The sequence below is a fragment of the Oncorhynchus clarkii genome, chromosome 29 (genome assembly GCF_045791955.1).
Source record: "Oncorhynchus clarkii lewisi isolate Uvic-CL-2024 chromosome 29, UVic_Ocla_1.0, whole genome shotgun sequence".
Classification (NCBI taxonomy): Eukaryota; Metazoa; Chordata; class Actinopteri; order Salmoniformes; family Salmonidae; genus Oncorhynchus; species Oncorhynchus clarkii.
In genome coordinates this window covers 44010471-44026898 of record NC_092175.1, presented here as the reverse complement: position 1 = coordinate 44026898, position 16428 = coordinate 44010471, and the positions used below count along the sequence as shown (strand labels likewise).

Below are 16428 nucleotides of genomic sequence, written 5' to 3'. Positions count from 1 at the left end.
GAACACTAAACCATGTCCATGTAGAATGCTAAACCATGTAGAACACTAAACCATGTAGAACACTAAACCATGTGGAACGCTAAACCATGTCCATGTGGAACGCTAAACCATGTCCATGTAGAATGCTAAACCATGTCCATGTAGAACACTAAACCATGTCCATGTAGAACACTAAACCATGTCCATGTGGAACACTAAACCATGTCCATGTGGAACACTAAACCATGTCCATGTGGAACGCTAAACCATGTCCATGTGGAACGCTAAACCATGTCCATGTAGAATGCTAAACCATGTGGAACGCTAAACCATGTCCATGTAGAACACTAAACCATGTCCATGTAGAATGCTAAACCATGTCCATGTAGAATGCTAAACCATGTCCATGTAGAATGCTAAACCATGTCCATGTAGAACGCTAAACCATGTCCATGTAGAACGCTAAACCATGTCCATGTAGAACACTAAACCATGTCCATGTAGAACACTAAACCATGTCCATGTAGAATGCTAAACCATGTCCATGTAGAATGCTAAACCATGTCCATGTAGAATGCTAAACCATGTCCATGTAGAACGCTAAACCATGTCCATGTAGAACACTAAACCATGTAGAACGCTAAACCATGTCCATGTAGAACACTAAACCATGTAGAACGCTAAACCATGTCCATGTAGAATGCTAAACCATGTCCATGTAGAACACTAAACCATGTAGAACGCTAAACCATGTCCATGTAGAATGCTAAACCATGTCCATGTAGAACACTAAACCATGTAGAATGCTAAACCATGTCCATGTAGAACACTAAACCATGTAGAACGCTAAACCATGTCCATGTAGAATGCTAAACCATGTCCATGTAGAACACTAAACCATGTCCATGTAGAACACTAAACCATGTCCATGTAGAATGCTAAACCATGTCCATGTAGAACACTAAACCATGTCCATGTAGAATGCTAAACCATGTAGAACACTAAACCATGTAGAACACTAAACCATGTCCATGTAGAATGCTAAACCATGTAGAACACTAAACCATGTAGAACGCTAAACCATGTAGAATGCTAAACCATGTAGAACACTAAACCATGTAGAACACTAAACCATGTAGAACACTAAACCATGTCAATGTAGAACACTAAACCATGTCCATGTAGAATGCTAAACCATGTAGAACACTAAACCATGTCCATGTAGAATGCTAAACCATGTAGAACGCCAAACCATGTAGAACACTAAACCATGTGGAATACTAAACCATGTCGGTGTAGAACACTAAACCATGTAGAACACTAAACCATGTAGAACACTAAACCATGTCCATGTAGAATGCTAAACCATGTAGAACGCCAAACCATGTAGAACGCTAAACCATGTAGAACGCTAAACCATGTAGAACACTAAACCATGTGGAATACTAAACCATGTCGGTGTAGAACACTAAACCATGTAGAATACTAAACCATGTTCGTGCTGAACACTAAACCATGTAGAACATTAAACCTTGTTGGTGTAGAACACTAAACCACGTAGAACACTAAACCATGTCCATGTAGAACACTAAACCATGTAGAACACTAAACCATGTAGAATACTAAGCCATGTAGAACACTAAACCATGTCCATGTAGAACACTAAACCATGTAGAACACTAAACCGTGTAGAACACTAAACCATGTCGGTGTAGAACACTAAACCATTTAGAACACTAAACCATGTAGAACACTAACCACGTAGAACACTAAACCATTTAGAACACTAAACCATTTAGAACACTAACCATGTAGAACACTAAACCATGTAGAACACTAAACCATGTAGAACACTAAACCATGTTGGTGTAGAACACTAAACCATGTAGAACACTAAACCACGTAGAACACTAAACCATGTAGAACACTAAACCATGTAGAACACTAAACCATGTAGAACACTAAACCATGTAGGCTACACTATAGAGGAATAGAAGCATTCTATGCAATTACATGGTATACTGTCTACACATACTGTATTTGGAAATCAAAACTTCAACGTTGAAAAGGTTTGATGCTGGCACAAAACTACAACCATCTCTCTTAGATTGGAAGAACTGCGTTTGTCTTCTGATAGCAAGAATGTTTACCCGTACTAAACCCAATGACTCTTACGCTACAAATGATGTTTTGTCATATTTACTCCTTTCTCTCCCTGTCTTCTCTCCTCTCTCTCCCCAGGGTCGTCAGGGCAGCAACCCTTGGTCCAGAATCAGACGGTAACAGAGGGGGGGACAGCCAACATGACTTGCAGGGTAGAGTACAACGACCAAACTTCCCTCCAGTGGTCTAACCCTGCACAGCAGACACTGTTCTTCGGAGACAAGAAAGGTAAGAGCAACGAGATCACTAAAGATAGACTGCAATATTCCACGTTTGTCCAGGTCCCCAAGACGTCACTATATGCCGCCTTCTTCGCAATATTTTTATTTTTTTAAACGTGTACCAAGAAATGGGATTGAACCCGCGATGCTCAGTCAAAAATCAACGTTTATCCTAGTGAGACACTATCCACATTTCCATCCACAGGTTTTTATGCGAGTAAAGTCAAACCGTATAAAAAATAATATTATTACCAATTGTGATGGAAATAGGAGGTTTCGTTTAAAATGTGATAAATGCCAACAGATGATCTGTTCGTTGGACATGTTGGGATCTTTTCAAATCAAATTTTATTCGTCACATGTGCCGAATACAACAAGTGTAGACCTTTCCGTGAAATGTTTACTTACTAGCCCTTAACCAACAGTGCAGTTCAAGAAGAGTTAAGAAAATATTTACCAAATAAGCAATAGTAAAAAATAATAACAAGTAACACAATAAAATAACATAACGAAGCTATATACAGATGGTTCTGGTACCAGTTGCAAACCGCAGTCTGGCTTTTTTTATGGTGGTTTTGGAGCAGTGGCTTCTTCCTTGCTGAGCGGCCTTTCAGGTTATGTCGATATAGGACTCGTTTTACTGTGGATATAGATACTGTTGTACCTGTTTCCCCCAGCATCTTCACAAGGTCCTTTGCTGTTGTTCTGGGATTGATTTGCACTTTTCCCACAAAAGTACATTAATCTCTAGGAGACAGAAGGCGTCTCCTTCCTGAGCGGTATGACGGCTGCATGGTCCCATGGTGTTTATACTTGCGTACTATTGTTTGTACAGATGAACTTGGTACCTTCAGGCGTTTGGAATAGATGAACCAGACTTGTGGAGGTCTACAATTTTTTTTCCGAGGTCTTTGCTGATTTCCCATGATGTCAAGCAAAGAGGCACTGAGTTTGAAGTTAGGCCTTGAAATACATCCACAGGTCCACCTCCAATTGACTCAAATGATGTCAATTAGCCTATCAGAAGCTTCTAAAGCCATGACATGATTTTCTGGAATTTTCCAAGCTGTTTAAAGGCACAGTCAACTTGTGTATGTAAACCTCTGACCCACTGGAATTGTGATACAGTGAATTATAAGTGAAATAATCTGTAAACAATTGTTGGGAAAATTACTTGTGTGATTTTGCACAAAGTAGATGTCCTAACCGACTTGTCCTAACCGACTTGCCAAAACTATAGTTTGTTAACAAGAAATGTGTGGAGTGGTTGAAAAACGAGTTTTAATGACTCCAACCTAAGTGTATGTAAACTTCTGTCTTCAACTGTATATAAGTAAATAATAATATCAATATAGGACAAAACACATCACGACAAGAGAGACAACACAACACTACATGAAGAGAGACCTAAGACAACAACATAGCATGGCAGCAACACATGACAATACAGCATGGTAGCAACACAACATAACAACAACATGGTAGCAACACAACATGGTAGGAGCACAAAACATGGTACAAGCATTATTGGGAACAGACAACAGCACCAAGGGCAAAGAGGTAGAGACAATAACAGTTTGAGTGTTTGTTGCAGCTCGTTCCAGTCGCTAGCTGCAGAGCACTGAAAAGACGAACGACCCAGGAATGTGTGTGCTTTGTGGACCTTTAACAGAATGTGACTGGCAGAACGGATGTTTGTATGTGGAGGATGAGGGCTGCAGTAGATTTCTCAGATAGGGGAAGGGAGGCCTAACAGGGTTTTATAAATAAGCATCAACCAGTGGGTCTTGCGTTGGGTATACAGAGATGACCAGTTTACAGAGGAGTACAGAGTGCAGTGATGTGTCCTATGAGGAGCATTGGTGGCAAATCTGATGGCCAAATGGTAATGAACATCTAGCTGCTCAAGAGCACCCTTACCTGCCGATCTATAAATTACATCTCGGTAATCTAGCATGGGTAGGATGGTCATCTGAATCAGGGTTAGTTTGGGGTGAAAGAGGAGCGATTACGATAGAGGAAACCAAGTCTAGATTTAACTTTAGCATGCAGCTTTGATATGTGCTGAGAGAAGGACAGTGTACCATCTAGCCATACTCCCAAGTACTTGTATGAGGTGACAACCTCAAGCTCTAAACCCTCAGAGGTAGTAATCACACCTGTGGGGAGAGGGGCATTCTTCTTAAGGGTAGAGAAAGCTTGTTGGACGCTAAGAAAGCTTTGTTGTAGAGCGTTTAACACAAAAACCCGGGTAGGGGCCAGCTGAGTATAAGACTGTATCATCTGCATATAAATGCCTGAGCTATGTTGTTGATGTAAATTGAGAAGAGCGTGGGGCCTAGGGTCGAGCCTTGGGATACTCCCTTGGTGATAGGCAGTGGCTGAGACAGCAGATTTTCTGACTTCATACACTGCACTCTTTGAGAGAGGTAGTTAGCAAACCAGGCCAAAGACCCCTCAGAGAAACCAATACTCCTTAGCCGGCCCACAAGAATGAAATGGTCTACCGTATCAAAAGCTTTGGCCAAGTCAATAAAAATAGCAGCACAACATTGCTTAGAATCAAGGTAATGGTGACATCATTGAGGACCTTTAAGGTTGCAGTGACACATCCATAACCTGAGCAGAAACCAGATTGCGTACCAGAGAGAATACTATAGACATCAAGAAAGCGTGGTCAACAGCTTTTCATAAGGTACTCTAACCTCAGGCGAGCAATACCTCGAGACTTCAGAATATTAGAAGACTTCTTTAATATTAGATGATCTGTTTGTGTCGGTAAAATGTATTATGTGAGAAATGTCAGTGGAAATGGCTTCATGGTCAAATATCGATCATCACATCGAAGTACACTGCATGACCAAAAGTATGTGGACACCTGCTCATCGAACATCTCATTCCAAAATCATGGGCATTAATATGGAGTGTGTCCCCCCCTTTGCTGCTATAACAGCCTCCACTCTTCTCGGAAGGCTTTCCATTAGATTTTGGTACATTGCTGCTATAACGGCCTCCACTCTTCTGGGAAGGCTTTCCACTAGATGTTGTAACATTTCTGCTATAACTGCCTCCACTCTTCTGAGAAAGCTTTCCACTAGATGTTGGAACATTGCTGCTATAACAGCCTCCACTTTTCTGGGAAGGCTTTCCACTAGATGTTGGAACATTGCTGCTATAACTGCCTCCACTCTTCTGGGAAGGCTTTCCACTAGATGTTGGAACATTGCTGCTATAACAGCCTCCACTCTTCTGGGAAGGCTCTCCACTAGATGTTGGAACATTGCTGCTGGGATTTTCTTCCTTTCAGCCGTAAGAGCATTAGTGAGGTCAGGCATTGATGTTAAGGCAATTAGTCCTGGCTTGCAGTCGGCATTCCAAATGCTCTCAAAGGTGTTCGATGGGGTTGAGGTCAGGGCTCTGTGCAGGCCAGCCAAGTTCTTCCACATCTTTTTCTACAAACCACATTTGCCATAAAGTTGGAAGCACAGAATCGTCTAGAATGTCATTGTATGCTCTAGGGTTAAGATTTAAAAAACCACCCCAGACCATTATTTCTCCTCTACCAAACTTGACAGTTGGCACTATGCATTCGGGCGGGTAGCGTTCTCCTGACAGCCGCCAAAACCCAGATTTGTCCGTCGGACTGCCAAATGGTGAAGCGTGATTCGTCACTCCAGAGACCAATGGGGGGGTGGCGAGCTTTACATCATTAAGAAGACTTTTTTCGCTAACGTTGCTTCCAGAGGCAGTTTGGAACTCAGACGATATTTACACGCTACACTCTTCAGCACACGCCGGTCCCGTTCTCGGAGCTTGTGTGGCCTACCACTTCAAGGCGGAGCCGTTGTTGCTCCTAGACCTTTCCACTTCACAATAACAGCTCTTACAGTTGACACCCAGGGGAGGGGGGCGGCTCCTAGCAGGTCAGAAATTTGACGAACTGACTTGTTTGGAAAGTTGTCATCCTGAAAGTCACTGAGCTCATCAGTGAGGCCCGTTCTACTGCCAGTGTTTGTCTACTGAGATTGGATGGCTGTGTGGTCATGGTGATGAGCTTGATGGTCCTTTCCAAGGAATATCGAGCGTCTTATTCTGGTGACATGAGGATCGATGCTTGACTGCCGTTTGACAACAAACAAACAAAAATCCATGATAATAATCTCCTCCTGTAGTGTGCGTTTGGGTAAAATCACAGAGGAAGCCAAGCCTGAATTTTTTTGGGGCCATGTTGTGATAATTGCGTTGTTTTGCTCTATAACCTGTTATAGAGATACTTAGTCCATATGACACTGTGAAATATAGGACCTAAAGACCAAGACAATTAGAAGACACAGTGGCCTAAAGACCAAGACAATTAGAAGACACAGTGGCCTATAGACCAAGACAATTAGAAGACTCAGTGGCCTAAAGACCAAGACAATTAGAAGACACAGTGGCCTGAAGACACAGTGGCCTAAAGACCAAGACAGTTAGAAGACACAGTGGCCTATAGACCAAGACAATTAGAAGACACAGTGACCTAAAGACCAATACAATTAGAAGACACAGTGACCTAAAGACCAATACAATTAGAAGACACAGTGGCCTGAAGACCAAGACAATTAGAAGACTGAATAAATTCAACCACACCTTTGTTTCATCACTAATCCTGGAGAGCAGCCTCTGTCCGGTGAAGTCCACAAAGCGTGTTGCATGTAACAAACAGTTACATGACCTACAGCAAGATCAAGCAAGGTCATGTTTCAGACATTTTTCAGACCACTAAAACAACTATTTGATTTAGAACCACAGAGAGTTGCCGCAAGTCACACTGAAAAACAGGAGCTGCCTCCACTATTCCAGCACCATTTCAACATCATCAAATCACCTCTGCTTAGTCTAATACAGTGACAACTAAAAGATACCAGAAACTATTTAGTCCAATCAACTTAAAGCTAAATATGATGTGGCGGTCTACGGTTCTGATTTATCTGTGCGTGTGTGTGTTAGCGTGTGTGTGTGCGCGTGAGTGAGTGTGTGTGCGCGTGAGTGAGTGTGTGGGTGTGTGTGCGTGCGTGTGTGCGCGCGTGTGCGTGTGTGTGTGTGTGTGTGTGTGCGTGAGTGTGTGAGTGTGTGAGTGAGCGTGTGTGTGAGCGTATGTGCGTGTGCACGTGAGTGTGTGTGCGTGTTTAGAAAAACATGTTGACTCACCCTACTTGTAGAGAAACGCCAACATCCTCCCATTATCATGTTGACTCACCCTACTGGTATAGAAACGCCAACATCCTCCCATTGTCATGTTGACTCACCCTACTGGTAGAGAAACGCCAACATCCTCCCATTGTCATGTTGACTCACCCTACTGGTATAGAAACGCCAACATCCTCCCATTGTCATGTTGACTCACCCTACTGGTAGAGAAACGCCAACATCCTCCCATTGTCATGTTGACTCACCCTACTTGTAGAGAAACGCCAACATCCTCCCATTGTCATGTTGACTCACCCTACTGGTAGAGAAACGCCAACATCCTCCCATTGTCATGTTGACTCACCCTACTGGTAGAGAAGCGCCAACATCCTTCCATTGTCATGTTGACTCACCCTACTGGTAGAGAAATGCCAACATCCTCCCATTGTCATGTTGACTCACCCTACTGGTAGAGAAACGCCAACATCCTCCCATTGTCATGTTGACTCACCCTACTGGTATAGAAACGCCAACACCCTCCCATTGTCATGTTGACTCACCCTACTGGTATAGAAACGCCAACATCCTCCCATTGTCATGTTGACTCACCCTACTGGTAGAGAAACACCAACATCCTCCCATTGTCATGTTGAAACACCCTACTGGTATAGAAACGCCAACATCCTCCCATTGTCATGTTGACTCACCCTACTGGTATAGAAACGCCAACATCCTCCCATTGTCAAGTTGACTCACCCTACTGGTATAGAAACGCCAACATCCTCCCATTGTCATGTTGACTCACCCTACTGGTATAGAAACGCCAACATCCTCCCATTGTCATGTTGACTCACCCTACTGGTAGAAAAACGCCAACATCCTCCCATTGTCATGTTGACTCACCCTACTGGTAGAGAAACGCCAACATCCTCCCATTGTCATGTTGACTCACCCTACTGGTATAGAAACGCCAACATCCTCCCATTGTCATGTTGACTCACCCTACTGGTAGAGAAACGCCAACATCCTCCCATTGTCATGTTGACTCACCCTACTGGTATAGAAACGCCAACATCCTCCCATTGTCATGTTGACTCACCCTACTGGTAGAGAAACGCCAACATCCTCCCATTGTCATGTTGTCTAAACGGTCTCTGTCATACCAGTACACACTTTTATTTTTGTAGTTGTCCTTGGCTACCTGACTTAAACACTTGCTCGTTAGCCTAACTTCCTTTCATGGGCAATGTTAGCCAGTTAACGTTAGGCTTTTACATCTAGCTACATATTGGACTTCCATCCTCAATGTTTACATTTATGGTTTGATTCGAATCGCCGTTATAATCATTGGCCAGTACGGAGAAATAAGTAAAACCACAAGTCTAAATCTCTATCTCCATCCATGGCTAATTTAGGAAAGGGAAAATTTTAGCTAGCTAGCTAGACACCGGAAGACAACAACACGACGAGATGCAACAATTCAACTTGTTTCTGTCATTGACATATGTTCTCAATGTGATTTGATTGGAGTGAAGCCAAATCCAAAATGGCTTTCCATGACACTTTTTTTTTTTTTTGGTTCGCCAGGACCAATCACAGTTGAGCTCGTTCAGTTTAGCTCAACGCTGATTGGCTATTACCATTTTTAAAAAATTCAAGGTAGGCCAAATACTCGCTGGCTTCCCTTGCATTCAATGCTATGGGCAGCACAAAGCCCAGACAGCATTAGATAGATGGGCTACACACACAGAGACAGAGAGGTGCTGTTTCGCTCTCTCGGATGCGTTCTCCGGTGAGACACATTCAGCCTCTTGCAAATTAAAGGAGCATTATGAAACAAGATGGTTTTTACATTTTTTTCTTGGTACATTTTTTTGGGGGGAAACAAGGCTTCCTTTGGTATCCATGATCCCATGCCACTGCTAGCCTACCCAGACTGTATCTGCGAGCTGTTGGCCAGAGTGCAAGTTCCAAGACAGAGGAGGCACATTTGCTATTTAACACAACATTTCTTTGTGACAAAACAATCGGTAGAGTTGAAAATATGATGATTTACACATTATTCAGTGCATGAGGTATTAGGTGGACAAGTACATTTTGTGTGCACTATGTCATCAACATTGATTTTTATCCGCAACAAGTCAGTTTGGTGGAAACACACCACTAGTCTGTTCTCTCAGGGATTTAAACTAGTCTGTTCTCTTAGGGCTTTAAACTGGTCTGTTCTCTCAGGGCTTTAAACTAGTCTGTTCTCTTAGGGATTTAAACTAGTCTGTTCTCTTAGGGATTTAAACTAGTCTGTTCTCTTAGGGATTTAAACTAGTCTGTTCTCTTAGGGATTTAAACTAGTCTGTTCTCTTAGGGATTTAAACTAGTCTGTTCTCTCAGGGATTTAAACTAGTCTGTTCTCTTAGGGATTTAAACTAGTCTATTCTCTCAGGGATTTAAACTAGTCTGTTCTCTTAGGGATTTAAACTAGTCTGTTCTCTCAGGGATTTAAACTAGTCTGTTCTCTTAGGGATTTAAACTAGTCTTCTCTCAGGGATTTAAACTAGTCTGTTCTCTTAGGGCTTTAAACTAGTCTGTTCTCTTAGGGCTTTAAACTAGTCTGTTCTTTCAGGGCTTTAAACTAGTCTGTTCTCTCAGGGATTTAACTAGTCTGTTCTCTCAGGGCTTTAACTAGTCTGTTCTCTCAGGGCTTTAAACTAGTCTGTTCTCTTAGGGCTTTAAACTAGTCTGTTCTCTTAGGGCTTTAAACTAGTCTGTTCTCTCAGGGCTTTAAACTAGTCTGTTCTCTCAGGGATTTAAACTAGTCTGTTCTCTTAGGGATTTAAACTAGTCCGTTCTCTCAAATCTTTAAACGAGTCTGTTCTCTTAGGGCTTTAAACTAGTCTGTTCTCTTAGGGATTTAGACTAGTCTGTTCTCTTAGGGATTTAAACTAGTCTGTTCTCTTAGGGATTTAAACTAGTCTGTTCTCTTAGGGCTTTAAACTAGTCTGTTCTCTCAAATCTTTAAACTAGTCTGTTCTCTTAGGGATTTAAACTAGTCTGTTCTCTTAGGGCTTTAAACTAGTCTGTTCTCTTATGGCTTTAAACTAGTCTGTTCTCTCAAATCTTTAAACTAGTCTGTTCTCTTAGGGCTTTAAACTAGTCTGTTCTCTTAGGGATTTAGACTAGTCTGTTCTCTTAGGGATTTAAACTAGTCTGTTCTCTTAGGGATTTAAACTAGTCTGTTCTCTTAGGGCTTTAAACTAGTCCGTTCTCTCAAATCTTTAAACTAGTCTGTTCTCTTAGGGATTTAAACTAGTCTGTTCTCTTAGGGCTTTAAACTAGTCTGTTCTCTTATGGCTTTAAACTAGTCTGTTCTCTCAAATCTTTAAACTAGTCTGTTCTCTTAGGGCTTTAAACTAGTCTGTTCTCTTAGGGATTTAAACTAGTCTGTTCTCTCAAATCTTTAAACTAGTCTGTTCTCTTAGGGCTTTAAACTAGTCTGTTCTCTTAGGGATTTAAACTAGTCTGTTTTCTCAAATCTTTAAACTAGTCTGTTCTCTTAGGGATTTAAACTAGTCTGTTCTCTTAGGGCTTTAAACTATTCTGTTCTCTTAGGGATTTAGACTAGTCTGTTATCTTAGGGATTTAAACTAGTGTGTTCTCTCAGGGCTTTAAACTAGTGTGTTCTCTCAGGGCTTTAAACTAGTCTGTTCTCTCAGATCTTTAAACTAGTCTGTTCTCTTAGGGCTTTAAACTAGTCTGTTCTCTTAGGGCTTTAGACTAGTGTGTTCTCTTAGGGATTTAGACTAGTCTGTTCTCTTAGGGATTTAAACTAGTCTGTTCTCTCAGGGATTTAAACTAGTCTGTTCTCTTAGGGCTTTAAACTAGTCTGTTCTCTTAGGGATTTAGACTAGTGTGTTCTCTTAGGGATTTAAACTAGTCTGTTCTCTTAGGGATTTAAACTAGTCTGTTCTCTCAAATCTTTAAACTAGTCTGTTCTCTTAGGGATTTAAACTAGTCTGTTCTCTTAGGGCTTTAAACTAGTCTGTTCTCTTAGGGATTTAGACTAGTCTGTTCTCTTAGGGATTTAAACTAGTCTTTTCTCTTAGGGATTTAAACTAATCTGTTCTCTTAGATCTTTAAACTAATCTGTTCTCTTAGATCTTTAAACTAGTCTGTTCTCTCAGATCTTTAAACTAGTCTGTTCTCTCAGATCTTTAAACTAGTCTGTTCTCTTAGGGATTTAAACTAGTCTGTTCTCTTAGGGATTTAAACTAGTCTTTTCTCTTAGGGATTTAACTAGTCTGTTCGCTCAGGGCTTTAAACTAGTCTGTTCTCTCAAATCTTTAAACTAGTTTGTTCTCTCAGGGCTTTAAACTAGTCTGTTCTCTTAGGGATTTAAACTAGTCTGTTCTCTTAGGGCTTTAAACTAGTCTGTTCTCTTAGGGATTTAAACTAGTCTGTTCTCTCAGGGCTTTAAACTAGTATGTTCTCTTAGGGATTTAAACTAGTCTGTTCTCTCAGGGCTTTAAACTAGTCTGTTCTCTCAGGGATTTAAACTAGTCTGTTCTCTTAGGGATTTAAACTAGTCTGTTCTCTCAGATCTTTAAACTAGTCTGTTCTCTTAGGGCTTTAAACTAGTCTGTTCTCTTAGGGATTTAAACTAGTCCAGTCTAGGATTGGAGAGGATTTCAGACAGTAAGAACTCCTGACCATGTGGCTATTACTAAATCCATATAATCACATCAACGCAGTATCACACAAACACAGACACTTGCAAGCAGACACGCACATACACATATGCATACACACATATACTGTACACACACACACACCCACCCACACCTCCATACCGAGGAGAGGCAGGAGAACATTAGCGGTATAATCCGGTATAATTCTCCAGGTGTTTCATTCAGACATAAACTTGGCACCTCTCGCTCCATAATTACAATTTTCCCCTCTCCTCCTTCCTCATACACACTGTCCCTCACAGTGTGGCGTTTGTTTACTAGCTTCTGTATCTTCTGCCTCTAACTCCTTTCCTTGGCACAGAGTTGTTATGTTGTGCGTTGTCATAGTGTTGGTATTGTTGTGTTATCCTTTGCCACTGTGCTTGCACTGTGTTGCTGATAATGTGTTTAGTGAACGCACCCCTTGTTCTCTCCTTGGCACAGTGTCCGATGAACCTGCTGAATGGCCCTCCATTTCTCTTTTAGGTACTGCGTTGCATGTTGTTGGTAATGTTGTGTTTAGTGAACGCACCCCTTGTTCTCTCCTTGGCACAGTGTCCGATAAACCTGCTGAATGGTTTAGTGAGCGCCCTCCATTTCTCTTTTAGGTACTGCGTTGCATGTTGTTGGTAATGTTGTGTTTAGCGAAAACACCCCTTGTTCTCTGCCTCTAAACCTGAACACACCCCTTGTTCTCTGCCTCTAAACCTGAACACACCCCTTGTTCTCTGCCTCTAAACCTGAGAACCTAGGAACAGGGGCTGAACGACAGATTTGTACCTTGTCAGCTTGGGGAGTTGAACTTGCAACCTTCCGGTTACTAGTCCAACGCTCTAACCACTAGGCTACCCTGCCGCCTCATTAGTGATATGCATTAGTTATGGTGCATTAGGTATGGTGCATTAGTTATAATACATTAGTTATAATACATTAGTTATAATACATTAGTTATGGTGCATTAGTTATGGTGCATTAGTTATAATACATTAGTTATGGTGCATTAGTTATAATACATTAGTTATAATACATTGGTTATAATACATTAGTTATGGTGCATTAGTTATGGTGCATTAGTTATATGCATTAGTTATAATACATTAGTTATGGTGCATTAGTTATATGCATTAGTTATAATACATTAGTTGTGGTGCATTAGTTATAATACATTAGTTATGGTGCATTAGTTATAATACATTAGTTATAATACATTAGTTATAATACATTAGTTATGGTGCATTAGTTATAATACATTAGTTATGGTGCATTAGTTATAATACATTAGTTATGGTGCATTAGTTATAATACATTAGTTATGGTGCATTAGTTATAATACATTAGTTATAATACATTGGTTATAATAAATTAGTTATGGTGCATTAGTTATAATACATTGGTTATAATACATTAGTTATGGTGCATTAGTTATAATACATTAGTTATGGTGCATTAGTTATAATACATTAGTTATAATACATTAGTTATGGTGCATTAGTTATTGTGCATTCGTTATAATACATTAGTTATAATACATTAGTTATAATACATTAGTTATGGTGCATTAGTTATGGTGCATTAGTTATGGTGCATTAGTTATAATACATTAGTTATAATACATTAGTTATAATACATTAGTTATGGTGCATTAGTTATGGTGCATTAGTTATGGTGCATTAGTTATAATACATTAGTTATAATACATTAGTTATGGTGCATTAGTTATAATACATTAGTTATAATACATTAGTTATAATACATTAGTTATGGTGCATTAGTTATAATACATTAGTTATAATACATTAGTTATAATACATTAGTTGTGGTGCATTAGTTATAATACATTAGTTATAATACATTAGTTATGGTGCATTAGTTATAATACATTAGTTATAATACATTAGTTATGGTGCATTAGTTATAATACATTAGTCATAATACATTAGTTATGGTGCATTAGTTATAATACATTAGTTATAATGCATTAGTTATGGTGCATTAGTTATAATACATTAGTTATAATACATTAGTTATAATACATTAGTTATAATACATTGGTTATAATACATTAGTTATAATACATAAGTTATGGTGCATTAGTTATACTACATTAGTTATGCTGCATTAGTTATAATACCATAGTTATTGTGCATTAGTTATGGTGCATTAGTTATAATACATTAGTTATGGTGCATTAGTTATGGTGCATTAGTTATAATACATTAGTTATGGTGCATTAGTTATAATACATTAGTTATGGTGCATTAGTTATGGTGCCGTAGTTATGGTGCATTGGTTATAATACATTAGTTATGGTGCATTAGTTATAATACCATAGTTATTGTGCATTAGTTATGGTGCATTAGTTATAATACATTAGATATGGTGCATTAGTTATAATACATTAGTTATAATGCATTAGTTATGGTGCATTAGTTATAATGCATTAGTTATGGTGCATTAGTTATAATACATTAGTTATGGTGCATTAGTTATAATACATTAGTTATTGTACATTAGTTATGGCACATTAGTTATAATACATTAGTTATGGTGCATTAGTTATACTACATTAGTTATGCTGCATTAGTTATAATACCATAGTTATTGTGCATTAGTTATGGTGCATTAGTTATAATACATTAGTTATGGTGCATTAGTTATAATACATTAGTTATGGTGCATTAGTTATGGTGCCGTAGTAATGGTGCATTAGTTATAATACATTAGTTATGGTGCATTAGTTATAATACATTTGTTATAATATATTAGTTATAATACATTAGTTATATATTAGTTATAATACATTAGTTATGGTGCATTAGTTATAATACATTAGTTATGGTGCATTAGTTATGGTGCATTAGTTATGATACATTAATTATTGTGCATTAGTTATGGTGCATTAGTTATGGTGCATTAGTTATAATACATTAGTTATGGTGCATTAGTTATAATACATTAGTTATGGTGCATTAGTTATGATACATTGATTATTGTGCATTCGTTATGGTGCATTAGCTATAATACATTAGTTATTGTGCATTAGTTATTGTGCATTAGTTATAATACATTAGTTATGGTGCATTAGTTATAACACATTAGTTATGGTGCATTAGTTATAATACATTAGTTATAATGCATTAGTTATAATACATTAGTTATAATACATTAGTTATGGTGCATTAGCTATGATACATTGATTATTGTGCATTCGTTATGGTGCATTAGCTATAATACATTAGTTATTGTGCATTAGTTATGGTGCATTAGTTATAATACATTAGTTATGGTGCATTAGTTATAATACATTAGTTATGGTGCATTAGTTATGATACATTAATTATTGTGCATTAGTTATGGTGCATTAGTTATAATACATTAGTTATTGTACATTAGTTATGGCACATTATTTATAATACATTAGTTATGGTGCATTAGTTATACTACATTAGTTATGGTGCATTAGTTATAATACATTAATTATTGTGCATTCGTTATAATACATTAGTTATAATACATTAGTTATAATACATTAGTTATAATACATTAGTTATGGTGCATTAGCTATGATACATTGATTATTGTGCATTCGTTATGGTGCATTAGCTATAATACATTAGTTATTGTGCATTAGTTATGGTGCATTAGTTATAATACATTAGTTATGGTGCATTAGTTATAATACATTAGTTATGGCACATTAGTTATAATACATTAGTTATGGTGCATTAGTTATACTACATTAGTTATGGTGCATTAGTTATAATACATTAGTTATGGCGCATTAGTTATAATACATTAGTTATGGTGCATTAGTTATAATACATTAGTTATGGTGCATTAGTTATAATACATTTGTTATAATACATCAAATCAAATCATCAAATCAAATTTTATTTGTCACATACACATGGTTAGCAGATGTTAATGCGAGTGTAGCGAAATGCTTGTGCTTCTAGTTCCGACAATGCAGTAATAACAAGTAATCTAACTAACAATTCCAAAACTACTGTCTTGTACACAGTGTAAGGGGATAAAGAATATGTACATAAGGATATATGAATGAGTGATGGTACAGAGCAGCATAGGCAAGATACAGTAGATGGTATCGGGTACAGTATGTACAAATGAGATGAGTATGTAAACAAAGTGGCATAGTATAGTATAAAGTGGCTAGT

The 16428-nt window shown here is 38.6% G+C and overlaps 1 protein-coding gene across 3 annotated transcripts in view; it reads left to right on the top strand.

Moving 5' to 3' along the window:
* Window positions 1–16428, top strand: part of LOC139388026 (cell adhesion molecule 2a) — a 736543-nt gene that overhangs the window by 516013 nt on the left and 204102 nt on the right. For all 3 annotated transcript variants that reach the window (XM_071134516.1, XM_071134515.1, XM_071134517.1), the window contains one exon: window positions 2221–2370. In XM_071134516.1, the coding sequence (XP_070990617.1) occupies window positions 2221–2370 (150 nt within the window). The remainder of the gene's footprint in view (window positions 1–2220; window positions 2371–16428) is intronic.